The 14,133-nt window shown below is 48.7% G+C and overlaps 1 protein-coding gene across 4 annotated transcripts in view; it reads left to right on the top strand.

Moving 5' to 3' along the window:
• The first annotated feature begins 952 nt into the window (after positions 1 to 952).
• ylpm1 (YLP motif containing 1) overlaps positions 953 to 14,133 on the top strand; it is a 70,136-nt gene continuing 56,955 nt past the window's right edge. For 3 of the 4 annotated variants that reach the window (XM_064991713.1, XM_064991714.1, XM_064991712.1), the window contains exons 1-6: positions 953 to 1,805; positions 2,316 to 2,525; positions 3,834 to 4,025; positions 6,797 to 6,997; positions 7,886 to 8,442; positions 8,679 to 11,396. In XM_064991713.1, the coding sequence (XP_064847785.1) occupies positions 1,209 to 1,805; positions 2,316 to 2,525; positions 3,834 to 4,025; positions 6,797 to 6,997; positions 7,886 to 8,442; positions 8,679 to 11,396 (4,475 nt within the window). In that variant the 5' untranslated portion in view covers positions 953 to 1,208. The remainder of the gene's footprint in view (positions 1,806 to 2,315; positions 2,526 to 3,833; positions 4,026 to 6,796; positions 6,998 to 7,885; positions 8,443 to 8,678; positions 11,397 to 14,133) is intronic. The other variant, XM_064991716.1, reaches the window with a different exon arrangement.

The following is a 14,133-nucleotide window of genomic DNA, read 5'->3' as shown; positions in this document are numbered from 1 at the left end:
GCATTATTTCCATTGTTGCCCTCTAATCGGGGACTGATTTAGACCTGGGACAACAGGTGTGTGCAATTAATGATCAGGTAGAACAGAAAAGCAGCAGGCTCCGGACCTCGTAGGGTAAGAGTTTAGTACCCCTGCCCTATATAGTGCATAGGGATTTGGTCAAAAGTAGTGCACTATATAGGGAATAGGGTGCCATTTATTCTCTGTTTAACACCCCTTTAATGTCATCATGAAATATGAGGTCATTAGGAGATATTAAAACACTGCTGACAAACTCATTAACAGGAGATATTAAACGGGGCGGGGGTTGATTAATCCGCTTTAACGATTATTGTTAAGTGGTTCTGGTTTAAACTTAATGCAGATTTACTGGGGATCTAACTGAAGACAAAACAGTAACACTGTGTGAAGGGTAGGGAGTCGAAAGGCCCTGAAGGGCAAGATAAAGTCGTTGGCGTTTGACCACAGCAGGTGTCCTCTCTCCTTCAATCCCTTTCAGCTGAACTTCAAAGGCTCAAGGGGAAACAAAATTATTTCCAAACCATCCCAACACTCCTACATTAGTGGTTCAGACTTTTGTGATGGAGATCATTAGAAATATACCTATTTTAAAGGTATTCAACAAAGGCTGCAAACACACACAGGTTTTTTTGTAAGCCATCTCTCAGACCATCAAAGCGCAATTATCTGATCAACACTATTTTGTTTTGACCCAATAATTTACTGTTTGACCCAATAATCTATTTGATTGGTTCCAAAAAAAAAACATTTTCTCGTCATGTTGTTTTGGACTCCTGAAATCTGATTGTGGCATATGAGGTCTGTGTGTTTATGTAGAAATGTCACCCTCTTGTGGAATGGAAAAATAACAACAATTTGGATGATCCGGAAACGATGTATTCATGACGTACATCCGTCATACCAACCAATCGGCGTGTACGTTTCCCACGTCTCCCTCCACAACCAGCTAGTTAGCTTTCTAGCTAAAGGATACGGAACCCGAAAACCAAGGCGAACAACGCATTTTCTTTAATTTGTTAACATTTACTGATACAATAAACGCGATCAATAATCAGCGTTTGTTTACGGTTTGTAACGCGCGTGAAAACGTACCTCTATATCGAGGGTAGCGTCGCATTACCTTGTATTTTTCACTGCGCCGGTTTTATGTGAGCACAAAGGCCCACACAAGCCCACTGTTCCCAAGCATGTATCCTTGGGGTACTAACTACGGCGGTGGCCATCAACCACCTTCGCAGCAGAACTTCGGCGCGCCGTCTCCTCAAGGCGAAGGCTTCGCAGGTGGATTCGGGAGTTATGGAGCAGCTACGCCCGCAGCGGCACCCGGTTCCACTTTCAACAGCCTGCGGGAGCAGCATCTCCAGCAGATGCAGCAGCTGCAACAGCTCCACCAAAAACAGCTCCAATCCGTGCTGCACCACGACAGGAACGCAGATGCAACCCCCTATGGCGGCGGTGGTACTGCGGCCGAATCGTGGCAAGGCAGTTCGGGATATGGGTATGGTTCAACGGGGGCCGGTGCCCCTTCCCCTTATCAAGATGAGTATCAGACCATGCAAGCCGGTCCGCCCGGACCACAGCAGCCGCCGCTACCGCCACAGTCCCCGCAGTCCAAGGAGGCCCAGCCTCCCCCACCAGATTCGACCCTTCCGGTGCCCACTCAGAACAATGGTACTCCAGCGACAAAAGAGGTAAACAAGAAAGAATCTTTGGCCTCGAAAGACCAGGCACATTCCTCTGGGTCGGAGGAGGAAAAGCCCGATTTTACGTCAATGTCGTTGCAGGTAATATCTTGAATGTGTATTTCACATTGCTGCAGAAGGTCTCCTTTCCCCGACGGCATGCAAACGTACCCGTACTTCATCTCAGGAATGACGAGAATGTAACTTATATGATTTGTAATTTACTCATATTGCATCGGGAAGTCGTTGTTTCTGCGTGCTATTGTCATAGTCTGACCCCAGATGTGTTTATGTTGTATATAGCAAGCTCCTATGATTTATCATTGACCGTAGGAGTCTGCAAAACAGCACAAACAGATCTGGGACCATGCTAGTAGTGTTGTTAGTTTCTAAATGTATTGTGATCTTCTCATCACCCATCTTCTTGCATGAGATAAGTCTGCTTATCATTTCCTCCCATCATCTCTCAGAGCAGGGTTTTAACTATAACACAATAGTAGCTATGTTTATTCCATCATATTTAAAACAAGCAGGAAGGGAAAGGGGGCTGCACGTCCTAACCAGCGTGTCTAATATTGTCATGTTGATATGATGTTTGTTGTTGTCATCCAGGAGCAGCAGCAGTATTGGTACAAGCAGCATCTCCAGAATCTGCAGAGGCTGAAAGCTGAGAAGGCCAAACAGGGCCAGGGTGATGGCCCAACGCCCCGGCCCCACCCGGCAGCCGCGCCTCCCCCTCCATCGGAACCCCCTAAGAGCGCCCCTCCACCACCCCCACCCAAAGAGGAGCCCCCGCCACCACCTCCACCTGAGGACAAAACGGTAAGGAGAAACCTGACCGTTTAACATGTCTGAGATTAGATTTGTACGTGAATATATTGGTCTGTGAGACATATCCCATTTATAACAGACGATACTGCTGACAAATGCAATCTTCTCCACACAATCTTCTCCACACAATCTTCTCCACACAATCTTCTCCACACAATCGTCTCCCGAGAGTCTGATATGTTTTGAAATTCAATATCTTCAGAATGTAATCGGACTGTGTGGTAACGATTCAGTGATATGGTAGGTATTCACGTATCTTTTTACCAATGTCACAGGGAAAAAAAAATACAAATAATTGAATGGGAATGTTATTTAAGCTTCCTCACGCTACAGAAACAAAGAGAGAGGCTCTCGCCCCTGTGTGGCGTGGACAAGGCTGAAGGACTCTACGTTAACGTAGCGTGGACAAGGCTGAAGGACTCTACGTTAACGTAGCGTGGACGAGGCTGAAGGACTCTACGTTAACGTAGCGTGGACGAGGCTGAAGGACTCTACGTTAACGTAGCGTGGACGAGGCTGAAGGACTCTACGTTAACGTAGCGTGGACGAGGCTGAAGGACTCTACGTTAACGTAACGTGGACGAGGCTGAAGGACTCTACGTTAACGTAGCGTGGACGAGGCTGAAGGACTCTACGTTAACGTAGCGTGGACAAGGCTGAAGGACTCTACGTTAACGTAGCGTGGACGAGGCTGAAGGACTCTACGTTAACGTAGCGTGGACGAGGCTGAAGGACTCTACGTTAACGTAACGTGGACAGGGCTGAAGGACTCTACGTTAACGTAGCGTGGACAGGGCTGAAGGACTCTACGTTAACGTAGCGTGGACAAGGCTGAAGGACTCTACGTTAACGTAACGTGGACAGGGCTGAAGGACTCTACGTTAACGTAGCGTGGACAGGGCTGAAGGACTCTACGTTAACGTAGCGTGGACGAGGCTGAAAGGACTCTACGTTAACGTAACGTGGACAGGGCTGAAGGACTCTACGTTAACGTAGCGTGGACGAGGCTGAAGGACTCTACGTTAACGTAGCGTGGACAGGGCTGAAGGACTCTACGTTAACGTAGCGTGGACAAGGCTGAAGGACTCTACGTTAACGTAGCGTCAAAGCTTCATCTTCGTCGCTCTCTGCGTAGTTCTACGTACTTTTGTGCAGATGAATATTTGGAACGGATCGTATTATGATGATCCGTTGCTCTGTTTGCGTAGACTTTGTGGAGCCCTTAACTCCTCCAAGGTTTCCTTACTTAGTTAGTTTGGGTTAACTTTACTACAAAGATACACTCCTCTCCACCTGCAGCCTGCACCCCCAGCCCAGGACCCAGCAGAGGCGGCCCGGATGAAGCAGCTCCAGAGTGCAGCGGCCCAGTGGCAGCAGGCCCAGCAGCAGAGAGCGGGCTACCAGTACCAAGCCCTGATGCGGCACCATGCTCAGCTACAGGTCATCCTCAACCAGTACCAGCAGTGTATCCAACAACCTGCACATCTAGAGGTAAGTAAGGATCTACTGACACAATATTATTTGCATCCTTTCTAACTAGGCCTAGGACACTGTCTAACCAGGACACTGTCTAACTATGTCTAACTGGGACACTGTCTAACTATGTCTAACCAGGACACTGTCTAACTATGTCTAACTATGTCTAACCAGGACACTGTCTAACTATGTCTAACCAGGACACTGTCTAACTATGTCTAACTATGTCTAACTGGGACACTGTCTAACCAGGACACTGTCTAACTATGTCTAACTGGGACACTGTCTAACTGGGACACTGTCTAACTATGTCTAACTGGGACACTGTCTAACTGGGACACTGTCTAACTGGGACACTGTCTAACTGGGACACTGTCTAACTATGTCTAACTGGGACACTGTCTAACTATGTCTAACTGGGACACTGTCTAACTGGGACACTGTCTAACTGGGACACTGTCTAACTATGTCTAACTGGGACACTGTCTAACTGGGACACTGTCTAACTGGGACACTATCTAACTGGGACACTGTCTAACTATGTCTAAATTGGGACACTGTCTAACCAGGACACTGTCTAACTATGTCTAACTGGGACACTGTCTAACCAGGACACTGTCTAACTATGTCTAACTGGGACACTGTCTAACTGGGACACTGTCTAACTATGTCTAACTGGGACACTGTCTAACTGGGACACTGTCTAACTGGGACACTGTCTAACTGGGACACTGTCTAACTGGGACACTGTCTAACTGGGACACTGTCTAACCAGGACACTGTCTAACTATGTCTAACTGGGACACTGTCTAACTAGGACACTGTCTAACTATGTCTAACTGGGACACTGTCTAACTGGGACACTGTCTAACTAGGACACTGTCTAACTATGTCTAACTGGGACACTGTCTAACTGGGACACTGTCTAACTGGGACACTGTCTAACCAGGACACTGTCTAACTGGGACACTGTCTAACTGGGACACTGTCTAACTGGGACACTGTCTAACTGGGACACTGTCTAACTGGGACACTGTCTAACTATGTCTAACTGGGACACTGTCTAACCAGGACACTGTCTAACTATGTCTAACTGGGACACTGTCTAACTGGGACACTGTCTAACTGGGACACTGTCTAACTGGGACACTGTCTAACTATGTCTAACTATGTCTAACTAGGACACTGTCTAACTATGTCTAACTGGGACACTGTCTAACTGGAACACTGTCTAACTGGAACACTGTCTAACTGGGACACTGTCTAACTCTGTCTAACTGGGACACTGTCTAACTGGGACACTGTCTAACTGGGACACTGTCTAACTGGGACACTGTCTAACTGGGACACTGTCTAACTGGGACACTGTCTAACTGGGACACTGTCTAACTGGGACACTGTCTAACTGGGACACTGTCTAACTGGGACACTGTCTAACTGGGACACTGTCTAACTGGGACACTGTCTAACTGGGACACTGTCTAACCGGGACACTGTCTAACTATGTCTAACTAGGACACTGTCTAACTGGGACACTGTCTAACTGGGACACTGTCTAACTGGGACACTGTCTAACTGGGACACTGTCTAACTATGTCTAACTGGGACACTGTCTAACCGGGACACTGTCTAACTATGTCTAACTAGGACACTGTCTAACCGGGACACTGTCTAACTATGTCTAACTGGGACACTGTCTAACTGGGACACTGTCTAACTGGGACACTGTCTAACTGGGACACTGTCTAACCGGGACACTGTCTAACCGGGACACTGTCTAACCGGGACACTGTCTAACCGGGACACTGTCTAACTATGACTAACTAGGACACTGTTTAACTATGTCTAACTAGGACACTGTCTAACTGGGACACTGTCTAACTATGTCTAACTAGGACACTGTCTAACTATGTCTAACGGGGACGCTGTCTATGTCTAACGGGGACACTGTCTAACTAGGACACTGTCTAACTATGTCTAACTAGGACACTGTCTAACTAGGACACTGTCTAACTAGGACACTGTCTAACTAGGACACTGTCTAACTAGGACACTGTCTAACTGACTAAATATGACTAACTATGTCTAACTAGGATAACTAGGTCTTACTGGACCTAAGACTACTACTGAATCTAACAGCTGTATACAAGGTGGTCTGTTCAGCTGGTGTAATGCTGGTGTAATGCTGGTGTAATGCTGGTGTAATGCTGGTGTAATGCTAGTGTAATGCTGGTGTAATGCTGGTGTAATGCTGGTGTAATGCTGGTGTAATGCTAGTGTAATGCTAGTGTAATGCTGGTGTAATGCTGGTGTAATGCTAGTGTAATGCTAGTGTAATGCTGGTGTAATGCTGGTGTAATGCTGGTGTAATGCTAGTGTAATGCTAGTGTAATGCTAGTGTAATGCTAGTGTAATGCTAGTGTAATGCTAGTGTAATGCTAGTGTAATGCTAGTGTAATGCTAGTGTAATGCTCGTGTAATGCTCGTGTAATGCTAGTGTAATGCTAATAGCAGTCGACTTTATTTGCACAGCATCTTGCATTGATAAAATAAAATAACATTTTGGAGTGAGCATAGAAAGAACATTCTTTGCTCCCCGCAAAGTGTGTGTTGTCTCTTTGCTGTCAGGGCATTTTATAGTTTCATTTTGAAAAACGAAGCCTGTTCTATTCTCCTCAATGTCCTCCTCCGTAGACGATGCCATGGGGACACGCAGCTTAAATTTCCACTTTTTTAAAACATTTATTTTTGTCCAATACCAGTTTTTCTTATTTCCGCCTGTGTAGACGATGTCTATGGCCATGCAGCTGAGTCACTATGAGACGCAGCAGAAGCAGTTTGGCCCGGTGTTTGGAGACTGGGGCCGTACCTTCAGCCAGTGGCAAGAGCAGTTCCAGTCCTACCCACATAAAGACCAGCTACAGGACTACGAGTTACAGTGGAGACAGTGGCAGGAACAGATGAACTCCACCTCGGCACACCTACAGGTACAGTACAACCAGACAAACTGCACACCTACAGGTACAGTACAACCAGACAAACTGCACACCTACAGGTACAGTACAACCAGACAAACTGCACACCTACAGGTACAGTACAACCAGACAAACTGCACACCTACAGGTACAGGTACAACCAGACAAACTGCACACCTACAGGTACAGGTACAACCAGACAAACTGCACACCTACAGGTACAGTACAACCAGACAAACTGCCCACCTACAGGTACAGGTACAACCAGACAAACTGCACACCTACAGGTACAGGTACAACCAGACAAACTGCACACCTACAGGTACAGGTACAACCAGACAAACTCCACCTCAGCACACCTACAGGTACAGGTACAACCAGACAAACTCCACCTCAGCACACCTACAGGTACAGGTACAACCAGACAAACTCCACCTCAGCACACCTACAGGTACAGGTACAACCAGACAAACTCCACCTCAGCACACCTACAGGTACAGTACAACCAGACAAACTCCACCTCAGCACAGGTACAGGTACAGTACAACCAGACAAACTGCCCACCTACAGGTACAGTACAACCAGACAAACTGCACACCTACAGGTACAGCCAGACAAACTCCATCTCAGCACACCTACAGGTACAGGCACAGTACAGCCTGAAGAGGAGGGGCCCTCTGGGGTCTGTTCAGTAGGATGTAATGTTACAGGACTTTGTTTTTTAGATATGTTCGTCTGTCACATACAATGAGGGACTAGATTCAGCTGTCGTCGTTGCATTTCTATCTGCAGAGTTCCCGAGGGGTTTTACGTTAATGAGTAAACCCCCAGGCAGCTTCATGTAAAAGCGCTGCTGATGTGAAAATAGGGGTTGTCATATATTTGATTGATTCGTTGCAGGAGAGGGTCACCACCCTGCGAGCCACGCAGCAACAGTACGGAGGTGGCGGTAGCGTCGGCAGCGATGGCGGTGGACAGTATGGCGCTGATCCATACGGTAGTAGTGACCGGTATGGTAGTGGAGGGTACGGGGACCAGTACAACCAATATGGTCAGTACCCACAATCTGGACCGGACTCGCAGATTCAACAAGGTCACATGGTGAGCCCGTCCGTGCCGTCCCAGCCAGGTAGCCAGCCCTCGTCTGGATCTGGATCCATGTTGCAGGGCCCTCGACCAGGACAGCAAGGCCCCTCAAACACCCAACGCATGGGAACCCCCACAGGAGAACCACACCAAGGGCCTCAGGCAGAGCAGTACAACCTGTCTGGACCTCCAGGGAGAGGGGCGGGCCCAGGAGGGAGAGGGGCGGGCCCAGGAGGGAGAGGGGCGGGCCCAGGAGGGAGAGGGGCGGGCCCAGGAGGGAGAGGGGCGGGCCCAGGAGGGAGAGGGGCGGCCAGATCACCAGTTCCACCACCAGGACAGCCTCCACACTACCAAAGCCCCAGAGGACCAAGGTAACTTGTGTACTCATGGCATAATGACATTGAAACGGTGTGATTGTGTTTCACTTGGGGGCTAACCTCTTGACCAGAGAGATGTTGTTTGTACCTGAACATGACGATATGGAGGTTAAAATAATAAATTTAAATAATTGTGGCTTTGGACAATAGTTATAAAAAATAAAAAAACACAAAGTTGCAATTTCCAAAAACAGACTGTTGACAGACATTCATGTGATTTTCTTTTTAAGGTTTGATGGTCCGAGAGGGAACGGCCCGCTGTTTGACCAGCAGCAGCAATCCGGTCAACAGCAGAGGTTTAATGCTCAACCAGGCCCCAGGTTCAACGAGCAGCGCCAGAGGTTTGACCAGCCTGGCCCAAGAGGACCAGGGCCTCGCTTTGGGCAGCAGGGGTCCCGGTTCGACCAGCCCCCCCCGAGACAAAACCCCCCTGGCTGCTTTGAAAGACCACCTGGTCCCCCAGTTCCCCATATAGGCCCACAGCCTAAACCAGACACTAGTAAAGACACACAACCTCCACAGTGCGAGACGCCAGCGGGCTCCAAGCCTCCTGGTAATAAACCTACCGGGCCAGCGAAACCAGGAGCAGAACCGGAGGATATGTCAGAGGACGTGGTGGACGCACTGGATGGCTTCTTCGTCCAAAATGACCCCATCCCTCAGACGAAGGCAGAAGCTGACGCTGCTGCTGCTGCTGCTAGTAAGGGATCCACCGGCAACATGGAGAAGGTGAGCCCTACTGGTCCTGCCGGTACCAAGCCCCAAGGGTCCACCGACACCTCTGTGTCCCCGAAAACCGCTTCCCCCGCTAAGACCGCTTTCAAACCAGGTGGACCGGATGGGCCATTGAAGAATAATGTCAATGACAACAACAGGCCTCAGGGACCGGAGCATTCGAAGACAGACCCAATGACCAACCAACCTCCTGGTCCTCCGGGGCCCATGGGACGTGGCCAGCCGCTAGGGCCTGTCAGAGGAAGAGGGGAGGCGGATGGAGGGATGAGGGGAGGTAGAGGACGAGGGGAGGCGGATGGAGGGATGAGGGGAGGTAGAGGACGAGGGGAGGCGGGTGGAGGGATGAGGGGAGGTAGAGGACGAGGGGAGGCGGATGGAGGGATGAGGGGAGGTAGAGGACGAGGGGAGTTTGATGGAGGGATGAGGGGGGGTAGAGGACGGGGGGAGGCAGATGGGGGGATGAGGGGGGGTAGAGGACGAGGGGAGGCGGATGGAGGGATGAGGGGGGGTAGAGGACGAGGGGAGTTTGATGGAGGGATGAGGGGAGGTAGAGGACGAGGGGAGTTAGATGGAGTTAGGGGACGAGGAGGAAGGGGTGGTCTGAGGGGACGTGGAGGACAACACCCCGGTATCCCAGGCTTCAGTCCCAACACTATCGCTCTGGGAGTTGGGAGGACGGAGGACGACATGGAGGGGGTTCCTTATGACTACAGACCTCCACATGAAGAGATGAGATCACAACATGGAGGACCAGGGGAGGACTGGCAGCAGGACCCTTCACTGGAGAAACCTGGAGGTCCTCCTCTGCCTGAAGAGGAGATGTGGGTCCCTGAAGAGCACTACTATCCTCCAGAGGACTACTACGAAGAACCAGGGAGAGGAGGTCCCCCTATGGGGAGAGGAGAGCCTCTAGACGGGCACCACTGGGAGGAAGCAGACCCCCCACCTCCAGAGTACTGGGGAGAGGAAGGAGATCCCTACTGGATGGACCGGAGGCCCCCTCCTCATGGCATGAGAGGAGGCCCCCGAGCCCCCTTCCATCCTGGGCGTGGTCGCCCTCCACGCGGCCGACCCGGCTTCATGCACCAGGGGGGTCCCAGACGCCCCCTTCCTCCTCCTCGCGGAGCCATGGACCCCCATGACCCTCTAGGATCCCCCATGGGGCCTCACGATGACATGGACCCTCTGGGACCCCCGCTGCATCGAGACTACAACCCCAGAGGGCCGCCCATGCACCACGATATGATGGAGCGAGACATGAGGGGGCGACCTCCTCCACCTAGAGAGATGATGGACAGAGATCTGATGGGGCCTGGTGATCATCCTCCATATCACGACACGGATAGGGACCTTGGCTGGACCCCGGGCCCAGGACGACCCCCCAACCACGGCAGAGTCGGGCCAAGAGGTCCGCCTCCCCTTGAGATGATGATGGAGCGAGGGGGGATAAGGAGGCGTCCGATGGGCCCTCGGGGAGCCCCAATGGGCAGGGCCCGGGGCATGATGCAGCAGCCACACGAGGAGATGGAGGGGTACCCCCACGACGGGTACGGGGAGGAGTTTGGTGGTCCTGATGATGACGGGTATGGAAGACCGCTGCCACCACGTGATTGGCCGAAGCGCCCACCACATGGTTACGGCCGTGAGGGGGAGTATTATGCCCATGAGCCTCCTCGTGGTGGGGAGTGGAACAGGGAGAGAGGAGGACCACTACCAGAGAGAGACTACCATCCCTACCCTCCCCCAGACCGCTTCAGAGAGGACAAATGGACTGGTGAGAGGGACCAAGACCGTCCTCCATACGCCTACGAGGGAGACAGAGACCGTCCTCCATACGCCTACGAGGGAGAAGAGCATGGAAGAGGAGGCAAGCTACAAAGCCGCGACTACCCGGACGACCCTCCTTACAGGCACGATGAACCCCCCTACTTGCCACCTCCAGAGTGGGAGAGATCAAGACCACCCCTTCCGGAGAGAAACTACCCCTCAGATTTTGAGGAGCATAGGCCCCACTACGACGGACGAGCCGAGCCACCTAGATCAGATCTAGGTATCCCTCCACCCACCCCTTCCCAGGCCCTTGCTCCTCCCACTACTGGACCAGACAGTTCTCAGGAACCAGCCTCACAGGGCACTGGACCGGGCATACTGGCTCTGTCACAACGACAACATGAGATCATCCTGAAAGCTGCCCATGAGCTGAAGCTTATCAGGTAAATTAGAGACATCAGGATTGGGTTCAATTCGGGAAGTACCATTCCAATTCTCTTCAATGCTTTTCAATGTGGAATTGCAATTTGGTTTACTTTTGTAATTGCCTGGAATTGAAATGGAATTGACCCCAACCCTAAGAGATGTGTATGTATGGATGGGGTTGCCCCTAAGATAGAAACTGTCTTGGTGAAACCTTGTCATTTTTTTTTAATGACCACAATATTTATCAAACTAGACATGACATTCGGAAAGTATCCAGACCTCTGGACTTTTCCCACATTTTGTTACGTTATTCTATTATTATTCTAAAATGGATGAAAAAAATAATTTTTGAAATCTCATCAATCTATATATACACAATACCCCATAATGACAAAGCAAAAACAATTTAATATATTTTTGCAATTGTCTAAAAAAATTCACCTGAAATACCACATTTACAATAAGTATTCAGACCCTTTACTCGGTACTTTGTTGATGCACCTTTGGCAGCAATTACAGTCTTGTTTTCTTGGGTATGACGCTACAAGCTTGGCACACCTGTATTTGGGGAGTTTCTCCCATTCTTCTCTGCAGATCCTCTCAAGCTCTGTCAGGTTGGATGTGGAGCGTCGCTGCACAGATATTTTCAGGTCTCTCCAGAGATGTTCGATCAGGTTCAAGTCCAGACTCTGGCTGGGCCACTCAGAGACTTGTGCTGAAGCCACTCCTGCCTTGTCTTGGCTGTGTGCTTAGGGTCGTTGTCCTGTTGGAAGGTGAACCTTCACACCAGTCTGATGTCCTGAGTGCTCTGGAGCAGGTTTTCGTCAATGATCTCTTTACTTTTGCTCTGTTCATCTTACCCTCGATCCTGACTAGTCTCCCAGTTCCGGTGAAACTTAGCCCCAGTCTGAGGTCCTAACCTGCTGCAGAGCGCTTTTCATCAAACACCTCGCTGCGATTTGCTCTGTTCATCTTTGCCTTGATCCTGACTAGTCTCCCAGTCCCTGCCGCTGAAAAACATCCCAATAGCATAATGCTGCCACCAGCATGCTTCACCGTAGGGATGGTGCCAGGTTTCCTCCAGATGTGACGCTTGGCATTCAGGCCAAAGAGTTCAATCTTGGTTTCATCTGACCAGAGAGTCTTGTTTCTCATGGTCTGGGAGTCCTTTAGGTGCCTTTTGGCAAACTCCAAATGGGCTGTCATGTGCCTTTTACTGAGGAGTGGCTTCCGTCTGGCCACTCTACCATAAAGGCCTGATTGCTGCAGAGATGGTTTTCCTGGTCACCTCCCTGACCAAGGCCCTTCTCTTCTGCTCAGTTTGGCCAAACTTCTTCCATTTAAGAATGATGGAATCCACTGTGTTCTTGGGGACCTTCAATGCTGCAGAAATGTTTTGGTTCCCTTCCCCAGATCTTTGCCATGACACAATCCTGTTTCGGAGCTCTACGGACAATTCCTTCGACATCATGGCTTTGTTTTTGCTCTGACATGTACTGTCAACTGTGGGACCTTATATAGAGAGGTGTGTCTGCCTTTCCAAATCATGTCCAATGCAATTGAATTTACCACAGGTGGACACCAATCAAGTTGTAGAAACATCTCAGGGATGATAAGTGGAAACAGTAATGCACCAGCTCAATTTCAAGTCTCATAGCAAAGGGTCTGAATACTTAAGGAAGGAGGTTTTCCATTTGGTGTAAAGTACTTAAGTAAAAGTACTTGAACGTTCATCTTAAGTAGTTTTCTTGGGTATCTGTACTTCACTATTAATCTTTTGGAAAACTTTTACTTCACTACATTCCTAAAGAAAATAATGTACTTATTACTCCATACATTTTCCCTGTCACCCAACAGTACTCGTTACATTTTGAAGGCTTAGCAGGACAGGAAAAAATGTCTAATTCACCCACTTGTCAAGAGAACCCTGGTCATCCCTACTGCCTCTGATCTGGCATACTCACTAAAACACATGCTCCATTTGTTAATTATCTTTGACAGTTGGAGCGTGCCCCTGGCTATCCGTAAATACATTTTTTTTTTACTAGAAAATGTAGTGGTCTGGTTTGCTTTAATATAAGAAATTTGAAATGATTTATACTTGTACTTTTGATACTTAAGTACATTTTATCAATTACATTTTCTTTTGACACTTAAGTATATTTAAAAACATACTTACATATACTCAAGTATGACAATTCCTATGAAGGTATCTTTACTTTTACTCAAGTATGACAATTGGGTACTTTTTCTACCACTGGGTATTTCAACAACAACAAAAAATCGCAATAATTTCTAAAACCCTGTTTTTGCTTCGTCATTATGGGGTATTGTGATGTCATTGTGGGATATTGTGATGTCATTGTGGGATATTGTGACGTCATTATGGGTTATTGTGTGTAGATTGATGAGGGGGGAAAACAATCGAAACCATTTTAGTCTAGAGGTCTGCATATTTTTTGTTTTTCTTTATTTTTTTAAAACTATTTTCTACATTGTAGAAAAATAGTGAAGACATCAAAACCATGAAATAACACATGGAATCATAGAGAAGCCAACAAAAGTGTTAAACAAATCCAAAATATATTTTATATTTGAGGTTCTCAGAAGTCGCCACCCTTTGCCTTGATGACAACTGTGCACATAGTTTCGATGGCTTCACTATTATTCACTTGATTGAGTAGGTGTGTCCAAATTTGACAGGCACTGTATATATTTTGAAATGCCATTTTTCACAACTGTTTTTTTTCGAGA

Source organism: Oncorhynchus masou, chromosome 16, assembly GCF_036934945.1.
Source record: "Oncorhynchus masou masou isolate Uvic2021 chromosome 16, UVic_Omas_1.1, whole genome shotgun sequence".
NCBI lineage: Eukaryota > Metazoa > Chordata > Actinopteri > Salmoniformes > Salmonidae > Oncorhynchus > Oncorhynchus masou.
Note: the sequence above shows the minus strand (reverse complement) of the source record. Positions and strands in the feature narration are given on the sequence as shown.